This window comes from Patiria miniata, unplaced genomic scaffold (assembly GCF_015706575.1).
Source record: "Patiria miniata isolate m_02_andy unplaced genomic scaffold, ASM1570657v1 HiC_scaffold_25, whole genome shotgun sequence".
In the NCBI taxonomy this organism is placed as follows: domain Eukaryota; kingdom Metazoa; phylum Echinodermata; class Asteroidea; order Valvatida; family Asterinidae; genus Patiria; species Patiria miniata.
Genome location: NW_024037064.1, coordinates 5946167 through 5964850, shown reverse-complemented (window position 1 = coordinate 5964850; position 18684 = coordinate 5946167). Strand labels below are relative to the sequence as shown.

The 18684-nt window shown below is 39.8% G+C and overlaps 1 protein-coding gene and 1 long non-coding RNA gene across 2 annotated transcripts; both read right to left on the bottom strand.

Moving 5' to 3' along the window:
- Positions 1-4437: 4437 nt before the first annotated feature.
- Positions 4438-9907, bottom strand: LOC119732906. Its single transcript, XR_005271633.1, has 3 exons — positions 9788-9907; positions 5374-5559; positions 4438-4572 (listed from the first exon to the last, which is right to left on the bottom strand). It is a non-coding gene; the product is annotated as an uncharacterized LOC119732906 (long non-coding RNA).
- A 4689-nt stretch (positions 9908-14596) lies between these two features.
- On the bottom strand, positions 14597-18638 carry LOC119732976. Its single transcript, XM_038206558.1, has 3 exons — positions 18475-18638; positions 17401-17522; positions 14597-15654 (listed from the first exon to the last, which is right to left on the bottom strand). The coding sequence occupies exons 1-3, from the start codon at positions 18636-18638 to the stop codon at positions 14597-14599; spliced, it is 1344 nt and encodes a 447-aa protein (XP_038062486.1).
- Positions 18639-18684: the final 46 nt, after the last annotated feature.

Below are 18684 nucleotides of genomic sequence, written 5' to 3'. Positions count from 1 at the left end.
ATACTCTTATACTAATTAAATATGTGGATCTCGACGGAAATCTCTCGTAACTATGATTAAAAACACAAAAAAAATCTGAATAGGGCTTGAAGGATGTAAAGTATTATGATAAAAGCCTTCTTAACGTGATCACACAACACTGTTTTGCATTATTGTAATTGACGAAGAGTAAACCGTCAATAAATTAATTAGTCTCATGAATTGAACACATCTTTTCTAGTGAAACAGCGCTCATTAGCCTGAACATGAATTATAAAAGATATGTGAAATAAATCAGAGAGCCTTGATTCATGATAAAAATCACTACAAGGTAGACGCCCGGGTTAAGTGACATTGAACAGCTGTCAGATTGAAACTCCATCATAACTTGTTGTTTAACTATAGGGCTTGACAAGGACTTCATACTTTTTAGAATGCATGATTCACATTGCGAAGGAGGACGGTTCAACAATGATATTAACAAGATGCAAGGTCAAACGTTCACAATGCGAAGGTACATGGTTCATATTGCGAAGAAGCAAGGTGCAACTAAATTTGACATCAAGCATGATCAATGGTGTACATTGACAAGATCGAACGTGAACATTAACAAGTTGGAACATTCACATTAAGAAGGAACAACTTCCACAATGCGATATTAAGCTCCGTGTAACGTGCATATTGCGAAGGTACAACGTCAATATTAAGAAGTTACAAGGTTCATATTAAAATGGTCAATATTAAAATGTCGTTCCAGGGCCACCGTACAATGGAGAACATTATACATTTACTCAGTGCAAGGCCAACACCTCAAGTGAAAACAGCTACAAGTTCTTCAAGGAGTATTTGGATTTTGGAAGTGAACGCATTCAAGATCCAAGGCACCATTGCAAGCCAAAACCACTCAGCAATGCCATGTTAAACAACAAATCACTAAAGAAAAAAAAGTTTACGACAGCAAAATATACAAAATTCTGGCAACTTTTTGTGCCACAAAGCAATTGCAATATTGAGGTTTCTGCCTAATATGACATCACACTTTTGCTAATGAATATGGAGATTCACATTCTCACAAAAGCAAAAAAGGCACCAAAATACCCTTGAAAACAGCAAAATGAAAATAAGGTTAAAATGGGACACAAAAGTGCATTTTCAAGAAGTGCATTAAAAAAAATTACATTGCATGGGCCCTTCAACGTATCCAAGATGCAAGACCCCATTGCGTGCCAATAACCACTCAGCAATGACATTTGAACCGTCTGCATTGTCAATCATCCTGCATCTCTTTATAGGCCACCGTTGTCTGTAGTCTGTAATCTATACGAACTAATATCAGCCCCTATGAGATAAACACACATAACAAACAAATTCCTACAAATCATACTTTGAAGCAGCCAGAGGAAAGTAAACAAACAAAACACTTCAAATTATCCATGGACACTCTTCAAAAAGCGCACTAGCCTAGCCGCATGAAGCCTCAAAACTACAACAATTGAGGACATTATACATGTAGTGCAAGGCCAGCACCTCAAGTTGAAACAGCTACAAGGAGTATTTCAAGGTTATAACGTTTCCAAAATCCAAGACACCATAGTGATAGCGTGCCAAAAACTACTCAGCAACGACATTTGAACCATCGATTTGCAGTGATATCAGCCAAACCCAAATAAACACACATAACAAACAAATCCCTACAAATCATACTTTGAACCAGCCAGACGAAAGTAAACAAACAAAACACTTCAAATTATACCTGGACACTCTTTGAAAAAGTGCACTAGCCTCGCTGCATGAAGCCTAAAAACTACAACTTTAATAACCAGTTTATTTTGGAAATACTTCCATAAAGAAATACTTAATTAAGGTGAAGCATTTCCAGGGCAGCCTTGGGATAAGTTCCTAGTCCATTTAAAGGCAAAATAGGGTAGTGTAGCATTCATATCACTCACAGCCTATCCGCTAACCATACATTTATTGCCAGAAAAACGGTATATCTTTTGGAGGATCTCTCCAGGGAGCAGCTTTGTCTAGAAGGATGCCACTGCATGAGAAGATGGAGCCCAAAAAGTGTATTTGCTATGAAATTTATGAAATCTGGCACATACATAGATCAGCTCAATATGAATATACCCAAAAAAATGTATTACAATATAGCAAAGAGTTTTAGAATTATTGCCTAATGTTTTACCCCACATGTACCAATGACAATACTGCTTTAAATGTGTAATACGTGGGGAAATTCCATTTTTGCTGTGCGCAGCGTCAAAAAGCAGCGCCAAAAAAAGTGGCGCTGCGCAGTAACCCTTGTTTGGAATTTTATGAATTTGGTATCAAAAGATGTGCAAGACTTTAGGCTACAAAGTCATTAAGGCTTGGGGAGAGGAAAAAAAAAATATCCGCAAAAATATCGGTTTGACATGACTATAGTTCAACTAGACTCGTCGGTACATTATCTTCACTGCGCATGCGCTAGGTACATCACGAACCAATTGCCACTAGTTACATGTAACCATTGGTCCTTGATCCAACTAGACTCGTTATTGGTACATTATCTTCACTGCGCATGCGCTAGATATGTCACGAACCAACCAGTAGTTAACCATTGGTCCTTGATCCAACTTGACTAGTTATTGGTACATCATCTTCACTGCGCATGCGCTAGGTACGTCACAAACCAACCACTAATTAACCATTGGTCCTTGATCCAACTAGACTCGTTATTGGTACGTTATCTTCACTGTGCATGCGCTAGGTACGTCACGAACCAACCACTAGTTAACCATTGGTCCTTGACCCAACTAGACTCGTTATTGGAACATTATCTTCACTGCGCATGCGCTAGGTACGTCACGAACCAACCACTAGTTAACTATTGGTCCTTGATCCAACTAGACTCGTTATTGGAACATTATCTTCACTGCGCATGCGCTAGGTACGTCACGAACCAACCACTAGTTAACTATTGGTCCTTGATCCAACTAGACTCGTTATTGGTACATCATCTTCACTGCGCATGCGCTAGGTACGTCACGGACCAACCACTAGTTAACCATTGGTCCTTGATCCAACTAGACTCGTTATTGGTACATTATCTTCACTGTGCATGCGCTAGGTACGTGATGAACCAACCACTAGTTAACCATTGGTCCTTGATCCAACTAGACTCGTTATTGGTGCATTATCTTCACTGTGCATGCGCTAGGTACGTCAAGAACCAACCACTAGTTAACCATTGGTCCTTGATCCAACTAGACTCGTTATTGGTGCATTATCTTCACTGTGCATGCGCTAGGTACGTCAAGAACCATTGCCACTAGTTAACCATTGGTCCTTGATCCAACTAGACTCGTTATTGGTGCATTATCTTCACTGCGCATGCGCTAGGTACGTCACGAACCAACCACTAGTTAACCATTGGTCCTTGATCCAACTAGACTCGTTATTGGTGCATTATCTTCACTGTGCATGCGCTAGGTACGTCAAGAACCAACCACTAGTTAACCATTGGTCCTTGATCCAACTAGACTCGTTATTGGTGCATTATCTTCACTGTGCATGCGCTAGGTACGTCAAGAACCAACCACTAGTTAAGTCCTTGATCCAACTAGACTCGTTATTGGTGTGTAGTGACATGTACATGTGTATATAATTAATTGTTTGTACTTTTAGCTCCAACAGGCGTTCCATACAAATAAGTATGTTAATAAGTTTTGGTTGCCATAGGCACCGGAGTTCACTCTCGCTGTGACCTTTTACTTATCGTTTTCATTCTGCTTTGTGCAAGTCTTATTCCAACGTTGAAAGTTTCCTCAACCAAGTTTTATTCAGTCAATAGATGTGTGCTTAAACCTACTGACTTTCCAGAAGTTTGTTAATCATTGGATAGCAGGTGCATGACGAACTTGTGAGTTTTGAGAGCATTAAAACTTGTAAACAACCAACATTTTGTGTGCCGTTTTTCACGACTTGTAAGAACAGACACGAGGCTTGATAAACAGTAGTAGAACTCATTTCGGGAGAAAACACGAATTACTACAGGTGCATTATCTTCACTGCGCATGCACTAGGTACGTCACAAACCAACCACTAGTTAACTATTGGTCCTTGATCCAACTAGACTCGTTATTGGTACATTATCTTCACTGTGCATGCGCTAGGTACGTCACGAACCAACCACTACATGTGTAGTTAACCATTGGTCCTTGATCCAACTAGACTCGTTATTGGTGCATTATCTTCACTGCGCATGCGCTAGGTACGTCACGAACCAACCACTAGTTAACCATTGGTCCTTGATCCAACTAGACTCGTTATTGGTGCATTATCTCCACTGCACATGCGCTAGGTACGTCACAAACCAACCACTAGTTAACCATTGGTCCTTGATCCAACCTGCCCGAGGCTGTGCAACTTCATCTGCAGCATTCAGATATAAAAAAAACTGTGAAAGTATTAACTTACCATCCTGGTTGGCATGGCAACAGTGAGTGATGACGTTGTCTGCTGAATTGGCTGTGGAATGGTCTTCTTGTATTGTCTCTGGTAGTGGCAGACGTAACTCGTATTGTCTGTGACTAGAAGAGTCAATTCTTCCTAAACAAAAAAAGTACATTTTAAAAAACAAAACCTACAGAGGCCTACAGATGTTGTTGAATGGTGTACAGGCAGATTGGCCACATAAAGAGGTCTAGTTGTCATGCCTATCCAAGCAGTACATTTGCATTGTCCTCTAAGATGGCCGCTCAGCATGAAGTCTATTGAAGTAGTGGCTTGGCTGTACAGTACTGGGTTATTCAGTACGGCAAAACCAGACATGGGATATTAGTCAATTCTTGGGGTAACACCTTAACCTTTTTCACCAGTTCCAGTACTTTGGCTAACACCTTCCTCAATTGCTCAATTAAACAACACACAACAGGTGCTTGTCAATGTGCCACGCCTGCTACATGTCAGTCTAACCAAATCAATCCAACGGCCTGAGAGTCTGAGCTTGCTAGTCACCACAGTATGCATTATTGGATAGGACAAACTCCCATTGTCTCAGAATTGGCAGTTAAAACTTGAATGCTGTTGTGTTGCTCTGCTCAATACAGGGTGTATCAAAAAAGGAAACCCAGATGTAAATGTAAATTATAAAAAACTAATAAATATTTTGAAATAAGTTCAAGATCATGTGAAACGCCAATGTGTCCTCTTTCCAATGATACCTTGATTGTGTGTCTGTGGTGAAGGTACAATGTACCCTAGAATAAACAAAGTCAAAGTATAACAGACTGACAGACAAACATAAAAAAAGAAAGTTCAAAACAAAAATAATTGACTCGCCTACCAACCTGGATAATTGTTAGGATGTTACCATAAACACACACATATTTTCGGCCTATGTGAACCTACCATGATACGGGTCTTGACACACATCCATGGCTTGGCCGGTGTCAATTCTTGCTGTCCTCTTTGGAGGTTTGTGGCCATGAACTTCCTGTATGCATCTTCATCGGTCTCTGCAAGCTCATCCAGCATTGACCAAAAGCACTGTGCCTGCTTCATCAGGTTATGTTGGACGCCTGTCGCCATACTTTACTAAAATTGGAAAAGAAAGGAGGACAATTTTGAAAATGGAATCCACGCGATATTCCAAACGGAGCCCTCGCTGATAAACGGTAAATTTCACTTTTCATCCAGATTGTAAGTAAAGCTTAGTATCATGATCTTCAAATCATAAATCTGTAATTGTATCTCAGGTGGCATAAAGTAATTCTGCGGCCGTTTTGAGGGTGAAATCTGATGTTTTTGTTGGAAAATGGTTGGGTTGTTTTAACAATTGTTTGAAACGCCATGTAAGTACTATCGCCAGATTATGTCCAAATGTTAAAAATAATGCAGAGGCTACTGCTGTGGCAATTGCTATCGTTACAGCAGCGTCTGGCTCACTGACCTCATAGTTAATGTCCTTCGTACAACTGCATGTGCGCACATCACATCACATGACAGCGATAAGGGTCTGTGGATGAACAGTTTGCCACATGCATGCAAAATCGTAGCAGGGTACCAACGAAATCAAAGAAAGTGTTCTTGTTTTGAAGTAGATTTTTGATTCAAAATGTTGAATGGTTAATGGCACGTTTTGTATTGATCATGTGTATGCTCCAACTTTTGTGCACTTTAAGGAAAGAATTCCATAAATATACATGTATGGACATCACTAATTTTTCCGATAACATGTCCTAAAAAGCCAAATTTTGCAGGGAAAATATTGTAGTATTTACTGAGAAAACACTTGGAACTTTTCTGACCAGTCTCATAATAGGGTTTGTGCACAGGGTGGCAAGTGATGTCCAGGTGGGGTATGGAAGTCTTTCTGCTTTGTTTATCCACAGACCATTGTTGTCATGTGATGTGCACACACGCAGTGGTACATGTAACTCCGATGGGGCTTACACTGTTTACTGAGACTTGGGTAATCGTTATCTTCAGAACACCTCTATTTTTTACCGGTTCCGTTCCGTTCAAAACTGACTTTTGCGTAACTGTTCAGTACCAAAACAACTTTTGCGGGCCAGTCTTTTGTCTTCAGATTAACTCATGTTTGTTGTAATTTTGAAACGCACTTTCAAAGAAAATGTTACTTTCCTATCTTTTTTTTGGCAATCAGAGACGCAAGCCAGACAGAATGAAAGCCTGATGCTGATTGGCTGATGATATTTTTTTTATAAGCCAATCAGCATGATCAGCATCAAGCCTTCATTGCATCAAGTTTTCACTGTCGCCATAAATTCGAGCCTGTTTTCTGGTTGTCGTTGTCGTCTTTTCAAATGACTCTTTTACCCCATAATTTCCCTCATAAATCGAAGACATGCCCACTTTCCACAATATAATAAACAAAATATTCAAGAAGGTGTCCTCCCTTGAATGATTGAAAAAAAAAGTGATTTACGTATTGAGTGTCATTTAGTCAGCTGTTTTGATGAGTCCTTTCTGCCTTTAACCTTATATAGGAACGGGTTCCTAAAGATAACGATTACCGAGACTAGGCCTACTACATGTACTAGGCCTAGTACATGTACCGGTACTAAAAATAAAAAGGCGAAGTTGGGCACCAAGTTACTCTGGCATGTCGGACGGAAAGAATGCAGCATTCAGCATTTGTGTTCAAAGTCAATGGAAAGTCAAGAAGATTTTCAAAGTATTTTCTAACCACGTTGGAAACGCGATTCTCTGTCCCAGATTCAAATCTTTTAGGAAAGAGTTCCATACTGGGCCATGACCTGAAAAGTACCAAATCTGATGAAGAAACACAATTTAAGGAGTGCAAAAATGCTTAAAATACTTTAACCACCAGTCACACTTGCCAACTGCACTTGCCACACTTGCCAACTGCGCGCTAAAGCGCGCACCCGACGACTGTTTGTCGGCCAACTTCGGCTGCCGTTCTACCTCTGCCGTGATGCAAGTGAAGACTCATAGTTAGTGCAGCAGTGGTGCATCAAACAGGCATCCGGTGCGCGCTTCAGCGCCATGCCGCGCCGCGCCCAGTCAGTTGCTGTGTCACACGTAGCTGCTCTATTTTCTCGTCCACACAACTGACAGCAACGCGAGGCCAGCAAAAGATGGCCGTAAAAAAGGCTTCCGAAAATTCGTGATTTTCATGGCAAACCACAACCCATCCAAACAAACAAAGTTGTTTTCAGTAGTTAAAGACCTACTTCATAGGCCTACATCCATCAAGGTATTTTTTTTCTCAAAAAAAGGATTTCTATGCATTTTGACGGTATTATTTCACGGACAAATCAACTAAAAATTAGGTCATGAAATTTTCGGTTTTGTCAACGACGACGAAAGTCTCCCAAGTGTTGTCAAAGGAAAGAATGAACCTTCATCTACAAAAAATCTCGTGAACGTGATGTCGTCAATATTTTAAGAATTTGATGTACACCTAATGTTTCCAACAACTTCCATTTTTCACAATGCGAAATATCGTCGCCATTGTAAAGCATAGAGCGAGGAACCCAAACACGGTGTGACCTTGTGACCCCATAAGCCAACTGATTGGTCGAGTTCGAGTATGGCCTGCTTAATATTCATAAGTCATTCATTGCACGTTCGCACGTGCTATTCGCAATGTTTTCAAGCCAACGTACATCAGCGTACTTACTTTCGTTTACACGCGTACATGTGATTGCAAATCATGAAATCTCGCAACGGTCTTCATTTTTTTTAACCGGTGATTTGGACCAAACATTAGAAGTCTCCTGCAAGTGTTTCACATGAAAATGAAGCGTATACCTTCCTCTATCTATGAATCTTTGGCCGTTTTGAAGAATCTAATGTACACTTAAAAACTATCGGCCCTCGCTTTTGTCATGTTTGTTGATAAAAAAATATGATTTTGTTCGACAGGCCCTGACAACACTTTATATTTGGCAAAAGCAGTTATTTTTGGTATCAAAATAAAGCACACGATTTGAACTTTTCACATATTTAGCCATATCTTGGCCAAACAGTACATGTATCCAGGCACTTTTTGTGTTTTCTTTAGTCTCGCATAAATCTTGTAAAACCTCGCGTACGCTTTTGGGCCACGCATGCACGACCTCGGGACAAGAAACTGAGGTCCAACAGGGCTGTGTGCGTGTGCGACACGGCCACTGACTGGCGCCATGCAGTTGGCAAGTGTGACTGGTGGTTCGCTGTGTGTGCATGGTAATCGACAGCGCTTTGCAGTTTGTTGGTGCACATATCTAGCACCGGGCATCATCATGACCGCACGGCTGTCGGTTATGCCTCCTTTTTTCACTGCAACTGCAATTGTACTTTTGTAGGCTGAATCTTCATCGTGGATCATTTTTTTCTTCAAAGACCTGTGAAGTGGTGAAGTGGGTAAGACCCAGTTGAAATAAGTGTGTTTAGGGGAACAAAATTGCACATTTTCGAAGTGAAAAACTTCCTCCAGCCCTAAATGACAACCCAATGATAAAATTTAGGGCTGGGTAACTTCAGCTAGGAAAACGACTGTGTTTGGACAAAAAAAAAACAAAAATGCTGCCCACCCTAGTGTAGGCCCCTACATGTATGTCACTTTTTAGTGTCATTAAGTCAGCTGTTTTGGTGAGTTCTTTAACCTTGGGTCCTACAGATAACGATTACCGAGACTAGTAGTACAAAATATAAAAAGGCGATGAGTTGGGCACCAAGTTACTCGGGCATATCGAGCGGAAAGAATGCGGCGATCACGAAGTGTAGGGCCCCTGTTTTGTTTTGATCAAATTAGAATCAAATTTTTTTTATTGTTCAAAAATCACCTTTACAATCAAAAGCAGACTTTCCTCAATTCTAATGACACCCGTTTTGCAATTTTGAACAGATCCTTTGGTGAGAAATCACAATTTTACTGCGCGGTTTGTGCCTTGCGATTCAGCATGTCGTGCGTGCCCACTCACGGTTCATCGAGCGGTGATCGCCATCTTTATTTTCGGGCCACGTGTTGTCGCATCACGCTGTCATCGTCATTTTACCCCCGAATTTCTCTCAGAAAATCAAAACCCTGCCCTTTATCTATGACATACCTGTTTATTGAAAATGTCGCCAAAACTAGTTTGGTACGTCCAATAATTTAAAAGTGGATTTTGTTCCCTTATAGGAACAGGGACCTACACTACACGATCGCCAAGAATGCAGTAGGCCTATTCAGCGTTTGTGTACAAAGTCTATGGAAAGTCAAGAAGATTTTCAAAGTATTTTCTAACCAAATTGGAAATGATCCTCAGTCCCAGATTCATGTCTTTTTATAACATTTTTTGCAATGACTGACCTTTATTGAGATGATATATGAAGAAAATGTGGCGTCAGGTTGCAACGTTCTTTCCCCAAACGTTCCCTTTCTTGCTGAACTTCAGGAGTTTCAACTTTCCGCAACTTTTGTTTACTAATCGACCAAGTTGACAAGCGCCCTCTCTAGTTGGACGTAGAAATCTTACGTTCCGATGGCGCCCTTCTCGCTCTGGGGGTGGGGGGGGGGGGGGGGGGGGGCGGGTTGAAAGAAAATTAAAGTAAACCGTTTGGCACATATAATGAATTTGTCTTCGTGTGCGAGAGACTACTATTTTGTCAGGCGCGCCCTTTTTCAACAGAAATGTTGACAAAAAATGTGCAAATATATGGGGTAAGGCCTATGCCCTTAATTTCTTAGTTTTCAAATTCAAGAGGATTGTGTTGCTTATGTTCCATGAAAACTGAATTGGATTGTATTTTTCGCATATATATTCAACGCTATTGTTTCGGTCATATTATTTGTATGTTTAGACGGTTTCTCATGAACACACTATTTTTTTTTAACCATAGACAGCTTCCCTCAAATGTTAATAGACTTGTGTCACAAGGGCATTAAATCTCAACAGGCAACATCAGACACTATATTTAATACACTTAGAGCAGTAGAGTGGTGTCAGCGCCAAAAACCAATCCTAATTAATATAAAGGACATTTACACTTATAATTTTGCCGGCTAAAATTTTATTTCAAAGTCGTCCGCGCTTCACAACCACCGGGATTTTGTCCTTGCCATTGTACAGAAACGACCATAATGGACCGTAACGCTAACTCCTGAATTATCTGATGCATTGAATTCAATTTCAGCCAGCAGATTGGTCATGACAAATAGAACAAACACACAGAACATTTAGACAACAAATTGTTGTTCTCTCCGTAAATATTATTTTTGTCAACACCGGGAAAACGCGCGTATCTGCAATCACGGTCTACAGCACACTTTGCCGATATTGTACAGAAACGACATCGACACAAAACTAATGGACACGCCAACTCCTGAATTATCTGATGCATTGAATACAAATTCAGCAAGCAGATTGTTCATGACAAATGCGAAAAGCACACAGAATATTTAGGCAACAAATATGTTGTTCTCTCCGTAAATACTGTATTTGTCAACACTGAGGCCGGGAAAAACGCGCGTATCTGCAATCACAGTCTATAGAACAAATCCGAGTGAAGAGTAGCAAAACAATCAAGTATATAAATAGTTTATCAGTTCAATTTGTTTTTGTGTTCATTGGGTGCCAGAAAAATATTTAAAGTTGTTGTTTGTTTTCAAATGTAAGAGTCACCTTTGGTGTCGCTAAGCCCACAACAGCAAAACACAACAGGTCCACAACAAAACAATGTAATCAAACAATGATTAATTCAACTTATTTGAAGTTGTCTTATTAATCAAAGAAGCTGTCTTCTTGCAGACCGAAGTGGGGCCACCAGAAATGCCTTCTAAGATAAATCCACCGGGGAACAAGTGAAGACGACTGTTTTAATGCGAAATTGTAGTCTATTCATCCCCGTTGCCACTTTATAATACAAAGAAAGAAAAGAAAGGAAACACTGCACCCCTCCCATAAAATGCAATCTAGCCCCGCCCCTCCACATAAGGAATTGGCAACAACTGGCCTGTCGGTGACCCCTTTCTTGATCCCCCAACAATAAATGCTTCTGGATCCATCAGCGATTTAGCTGTGTAATCATTTTTTTAATTGCATGAAGTAAATTTGTGATTGGGTTGATATATTTTTTAAGGAATTTCTTTTGACATCCTCATTATGAAGCCTGCATGCCTGATTACAAAACCCAAGTGGTGACCCAGCTGTAGAATTCAGAGGCGGGAGATTGGTCCATCACTGAGGGAGGAATGGAGGCGTAACACAACAATCATCTAACCTCAAAGATTTCTCCTTGATTGACTTAAGTCATTGCATGGAATGATTTATTACACGATAATAATCATACAAAGTACACAATGTCAAATAATAATCCCTGACGTCTTAAACTTTCCCCCAAATTCTGGAACAAAGGAAAAGAAGAGATCAGAAATGTTTCTGCACCAATAACAAATAATACAAATAACACACAAATTTCAACAAAAATTTCTTTCACAGTTAACCATATCAAAGCCAAATCAACTTACTTCCGCCAAACGGTGCAAATATCAGATTTTTATTTTTTATTTAAAAATTAAACAAGGAAATTGACTGTAGCAGGATTACCATTCCAGATTACCGTATCGGAACAGGAATCCAGAGGTCACCAGGTCAAACCAGCTCCAGTCAATGTCTTTGTTCAACTTTCAAGTTACACATGTATTATAATGCACCAAGACAGTTCTCCTTTGTGGTTTATTTTTATTACAACATGTAACTTAAGTTGCACGAAAAGATCCAGGTCAACTTTCAATGTCTATTTGATAATAACGAAATAACGTTTGGGAAAAACAGAAGCACAGTAACTAAGGACATTTCAATAACCAGTGTTTGTGTAACGGGAGCACAGTCACTGGTTGAAGAAGCGTCAGGAACTATGACAATGTTCTACATAAAGAGTGAAGGTTTTATTTCGCTCCATTTTAGTAAACGTGAAACAGAAACCAAACTTTCAAGAAGTCAGCAGATTATCTTGACTTGGAGTTCGTACCCGAGTGATGACCTTATCTTACAGAGTTGCACATTAATGATCACAAGATAAAAATCACATGTAGTTTGTAAACCATGGCTTAAAGGCATACAGGAACATTTGTATTTCATGTGTTTTGTTTGTTTCCAATACAAGTAATATCATCACTGTTCCACAGAAGATTACTCAAAATGTTGAGGCTTTGGATATTACACTTTTCAAGAAAAGAGTGAAATATCCATGCACAAACTTTTCATCAATAAAAGCGATTTTGTCCATAGAACTCCTTTATATCCGAACACCAGTCAATTGACTGATCATTGGAAATCACCTACATTTCTTGATTTCTGCTTAATGACAGCAAGCCAGATGGAATAATTTCACAGGGTGTTTAGTACCAGTGCGATCTTTAATCCAAGTGAGCTTTTTTACTACAATTCGGTAGGTTACTATTGGGATAATTACAAATGATCCCATCCATCCCTTTAAATGTGTAAATTAATTTAAAATTGCAATCAGTTCGGCTTTGAAGTTACAATGTGTAAATCTCATTTTAATCAAATATTCTTTCATATGTCATGCCAGCAACAACAGTTAGACATTATTTACATTAGTTTACATTTCGTTATATCAAAACGTTGTTTCAAAGTATACCTTTTCTCTCCTGCAGAACTACTATCACCAAAATGAACGGTTGCATTTGGGCATGTTATAAACCACTGCTATCACCTAGGCAACTGCAAAAAATCAAAACTGTTAGAAACAAAAATGTCAGTTTTTGTACAGAATATTGATCATACTTGGAATAAACAAATCTAGTGTCGACCAATACTTTGAAGAGGCTTGCAATGATAAAAACAAGCAAATTGTTCGACTTGTACCTATTCCAACATAATCAGAAACACAGAAACATGTGCGCGTATACAACAATTGCAACGATTGGTCCTGAATGAGCAAACATGACTGTCCTCTGACAAAAATGCATCATTTGGCAATGCAACATTCTACATGTATATATTATACATGAATTGTTTGACAGTATGAACACTGGTTTAGTAATTCTCAATATGGACATAGGCCTACACATGTAGTTGAATAGTAAACAAAATCCATGTTATACTGTCCTTACACAACTGGACCACTTTAAAGGTATATTACATAAAAAGTAAAGGTTAAAGATCTATACAAAGTTAGCAAACTGGAATCATAATTTTTGCCATTGTACGCGTAATTTACATTAATTTACACAAACTATTTGATAAAGAATGAAGCACAAACACTCAAAAGAAAAGTCTGTTTGAAAGGAATGAAGTTGTGAGAATTTTCCGAATTTGTACATAAGGCAAACGCAAAACAATTCAAAAGTACCCGAGGTTTGGAGTATTATTCTCTATACTAAGTTTTGCACAGCACTGGTCTATGGAAGGGTGTCATGCAGCCATTTGCGTGTGGTCAAATTAGTTGTTTGAATGCCATATTACTACATTGATCGGATAAACAGGGTAGGAGGAGGCCTTTGTCACAAAAGTTGAAGACATCTCACACATCTTTTACCTAAGATGATGCGATACAAGATAATTTTCTCAAAAGAAATGGAAAGGAGAGGTGGATTCTCCTGTTTAATTGACGATTAGATTGTAGATTTATAATAGTACTCAGAGGTCACCCAAGATACAAGGTCAATTTAATATCACTTTCAAGTGACACCCAGAATGCTTAGTACAGTGCTATTATGTTTGAAGATTTCAATGAATCATTTTGTACAGGAATTGTTGATTGACTTTTCACACTGATTGATTGATTAACTGATGGATTGAATTTTTGGGGGATGGAGGTTCAGTAGAATGAAGAACTATGCTTGGTATATTTGTATTCATAATGTAAGAGGATTCCGAAAACATCTATTTGTATTGAAACTGTTTTGTTGACTTTTTCATTCATTATCGAGCCCCTTATTGTCCTCTGAAAATAAAGTTGTTGTTGTTATTGATTGTTGTTGTTGTTGTTTTTTAAGTGATTCTTTTTTTTGGGGGGGGGGGGAGAAGGTTGCAGAGCATTGACTTCACATAAAATGACCCATGATACGTGCTACTTGTTTCAATTTAATGCAGCTCGTGCGTGGTGCATTCATAGGGACCAAGGTGAGAGTTATGACTTGGTGGGAGAATATTTAGGCTTCGAATTCTCCTTCTTCTATTTCCTTCAGGTGAGGGAGGTCTTGACTGACAACTTGCCCGACGAGCTCAGGAGGGAGGCTGATGTTACAAAGCCACAACAAATGTAACTTAGGGAGACCTCGGAGATGATGAGTGAGAGCCCTCACTACATCCAAACTGAATGCATTGTCACTAAGGCTAAGCGATTCTAAACCATGCCCAGCAGGAAGGATGCTGATCAGGTCCTTCACGTCATCATCGACCAACCTGCATGCACTGAGGTGCAAGATTGTAAGGGATGACGAGATGTGGCTAACATCTCCCACCCGTGCATGCAGGTTGGTGCCATACATTGTGAGCCAATCCAACCTGCACCCTTCCAGTGCCTTCAATAGATTGACAACCTCATCCGGTGATCGTTGGTCTATATCCACACTAAGTTTGCCTATTTGTTTCTGCATGCGGAAAAAGCTGTGTGATACACGCCCCACATCAAACCATGACTTTGTCTTAACCACAATGCCTAATTGAGCACGGTCCTGTTCATCCACCACACCAAGTGTTTCCTCAAGGAGGCTAAGCCCCTCCTCCTCCTGCTCAGACAAGTGGTAGTCAACATATATCAGCCCAGCTGACTCCATGCTGTCACTCAGAAGAATTCCCCTGAGAAGGGTAAGCTCCTGCTTTCTTACATCCAAGTAAAAATGTGTACCTTCAAGTGGCGGAGTGACATGCTGTAAGTAGTAGCTCAGTGATTTCAGGTCTTCGTTATTCTTGCAGTTTACCCTAGTTGGTCTGACTAGTTTGGTAGCCAACTCTTCTGAACTGGACTCCCACAACAGTAACCGAGCAAATCTCTGCAGTTCCTCCTCGTCACCTTGCATCTCTCGTATGTGATCCAGAGTGAGACCAGCAGCCTGCATGGATCTACTGCAATAAAATCTCAGCAGGTATTCCATCGCAAGAACATTGCCTTCTCCAATCTGCTTCAACCAATCACGGAATTTGTTTTCGAAATCTAGTTCCTTCTGCAGGTTATCTGCTGTACCCGGCCCCTGGAATCCGGTGATTTCTAAAAAATCATAGAATAAGTAAGAGTAAACTGTTTATTAAGTATACATAACATTCGATTCATAAAAATTCTCTCAAGCTGCAATTCATCAAAAACAAACAATTTGCACGTCCATTTTTGGACATTTTTCTACTGAAAAGGTTTTCTGTTCGAATCAGGCCCCCATTATTTGGTCAATTGGTCAATACAAAAAATTGAGAAAGGTTTGCTCATTGGCTTATACTGCCATTTACTGACACAACAAAGCCAAAGAAAATTTACAACTGTAAAATATCAAAAAATTCTAGCAATTTGTCATGCTGAAATAACTATAATATTGAGGTTTCTGACCAGAACAACATCCCAGTTTTGCTAAAAAATATGGAAATTTGGATTAGCATAAACACACAAAAGGCACCAAAATACCCCTGAAAATAGCCAAAAAGAATTTTATAGTTAAATGGGACACAAAGGTGCATTTTCAAGGACTACATTGAAACAAATTACATTACATGTGCCCTTTAATTTGGCATCCCTGAGATCACAAAACAGTGAAATCTCAATAATCAGTCAAACTCTGATAACTCAAAACAACTGTTAAGTCAAACAAAGAATCCATTGCCTTCATTAGTATAACAATGATATACAACCCTGCTTAACTCAAAACTCTGCCAAGTCAAATTTTGAAACTGTTCCTTTGAAGTTTGACTTGCCAAGATTTCACTATATTGATCAACCCAGCTGCACAAGGTTGACCTTGCGCGCAACAGCCAGTCTCTATTTACTCTATGATGACGTCCACGCAGAAATTTTGATCACGCCACAAACGGGTGATGAAAGGACGAACTGCTGCTGGCGGTACATCACACAGCAGAAAGCAAAATGTTTGATAATGATGTACTGTGCAGTGTTGCAAGGTCACTTTCAAGTCTCGTGTATTATCACGAGCAGTTTCTTTTTCAGGGTGTGGACCCACTTATTAGTCCTCATTGTCTGTAAATTCCTGGGCATATTTAAGGATGCATAGCGACCTACCTTTCTCAACACCACACCCCCCACCCAACCCCTAAAAGAGGGCAAAGCAAGCTGAATAATACCAAACATGACCAGACTTAGATTTGTTTATCGAAGACTTGATTCTACAGTAAAACGTAGGCTAAGTAAGTTGCGTATGAAATGAGTTAACACGCATTTGTCTTTGAATATAGTAACGGAAATTATTTTTGAAGCCATTTTTTCCCCCCATCTCCTTTCAAACTTTGCTGGTTATAACAAAGGAATTGTGAACATTGAACAGAAAGTTATTCATGTTAATGTGGGCATCTGGGGATTTCCTTTGATCTTTATATGCACATTTCATTTTGACCCACACGTGCTGAATTACAAAGCATTTTCTCGACCAAACTCGTCAGTCGGAAGTCACTTACATTACATTGTATACATTTGTATACATTGCACTTGCAAAGTCTGCGCGTTTTCGGAGACAGTTTCTGGACACAATCTCCATGTTTGACTCCTGCAGGTCAGAAGCAAGGCCTATATGCCGTGATAGGGCAAAATCACTGAAACTTGGTGGGCCCCGATTGTCATCTGAAATTTTTAAAGTCCTATATATCTGGAGAACTACAACAGCTAAGTCATGGAACTATGTTCAACACATATTCTAAAACCGTAAACCACCCTCCCCCTGCCCCACCCCCCCCAATACATTAACACTTGATTTAAGATATCAAACTACTTCATTGCATCAAGCAAGATTATATTTACCGCGTTCCTCCGACAGCTTGTTGTAAGTGATAATAACTGCACTTGGACCAACAATGACAGGGCTCTGGCTACCGCTGATCGTGCCGGTGTTTCCTATGCTGGCTCCACTTATTCGTGGGTATCTATACATCAGAAGCAAGAATTACAATATCTATTATATAAGATGGAATTTTTGCGACGGGGTGATATAAATCAAATTAGGTTTTGCCCTTCACTGACATTTAAACACTGTATACTCAGTGTGTTACCTCCGGAGTGAAAGTTGGAAAAAATCACTCGGGTGGGACTGGAACCCACAACCTCCTGCTTTCTAGTGCAGATGTCTTACCACTCGACCACCGAGCTAACGAGATCGGTTGGCTGGTTCGAATCTGATTAACATAGCAGCGGGTACCGCATAAACTATGCCGTTAGCTCGGTGGTCGAGTGGTAAGACATCTGCACTAGAAAGCAGGAGTCGTGGGTTCGAGTCCCACCCGAGTGATTTTTTCCAACTTAAATTAAATGCACTGTGGATCTGCAAACATTTTAACTCATTTGAATACGTGTCCTGAATGACTTCAAATTAGCTTCAGATTCGCGTTCACATTCACATGTGTGATGCGATCAAACTAAATGAGTCGTTTGTCGGCAATTATGATTTTAAGATACAGCCCAAAATAGTTCAGTGACTTTTTTGTAAAATCGGAAGGCTACATATGTCCTCTTTCATGTCAACTTTTTTTCCCCAGAAAATATAACGATAAAGTATTCAAAACGTGACATTTTTGCTAAGGAGTAACGAGTTTATGTCAATAACCTGAAATAAAGCACGTTTATTGTTGTGTAATAAACACTTCAATTTTGAATCGTTGATTTCTCTGTTGAGTCTCTGTTTTCTTGTTTCAAATCTGCCTGTGTTCCAAAGTCCCATAACTTCTGAACGGAAGGTCGTATTCACATGGGGTTTTCACCAAATATAAACTGAAATATAGCTCTATTCAAAAACCACAACATTTGATAAGGGCCGACAAATGACTCATTTAGCATGATCGCATCACATGTTTTTGTGCATTTGGCCTGAAGACTGCTGACCCACCTGCCACCATTTTCTCGTATTTCTCGTCAATCTTGAGGATTTCTTGGTAAGTCGTAACAGCCGCCTCGTAATCCTTCAGTCCCTGCTGGGCCTTGCCAAGGTGCGCTAATGCCTTGACGTTTGTTTGTTCCAACTGCAAGGCAGTCCGGCAGTCCTCCATTGCCTCTGAAAACTTTTCCAATTCGTTGTAAGCCTGGGGGGGGGGG

Coding starts and splice junctions, on each gene's coding strand:
- LOC119732976 (XM_038206558.1), bottom strand. CDS start 18,638: ATGGAGGACTGCCGGACTGCCTTGCAGTTGGAACAAACAAACGTCAAG. Junction 17,523..18,474: donor GAGAAAATGGTGGCAGGTGG/GTCAGCAGTCTT, acceptor TCTGATGTATAG/ATACCCACGAATAAGTGGAG. Junction 15,655..17,400: donor CAAGCTGTCGGAGGAACGCG/GTAAATATAATC, acceptor ATGATTTTTTAG/AAATCACCGGATTCCAGGGG.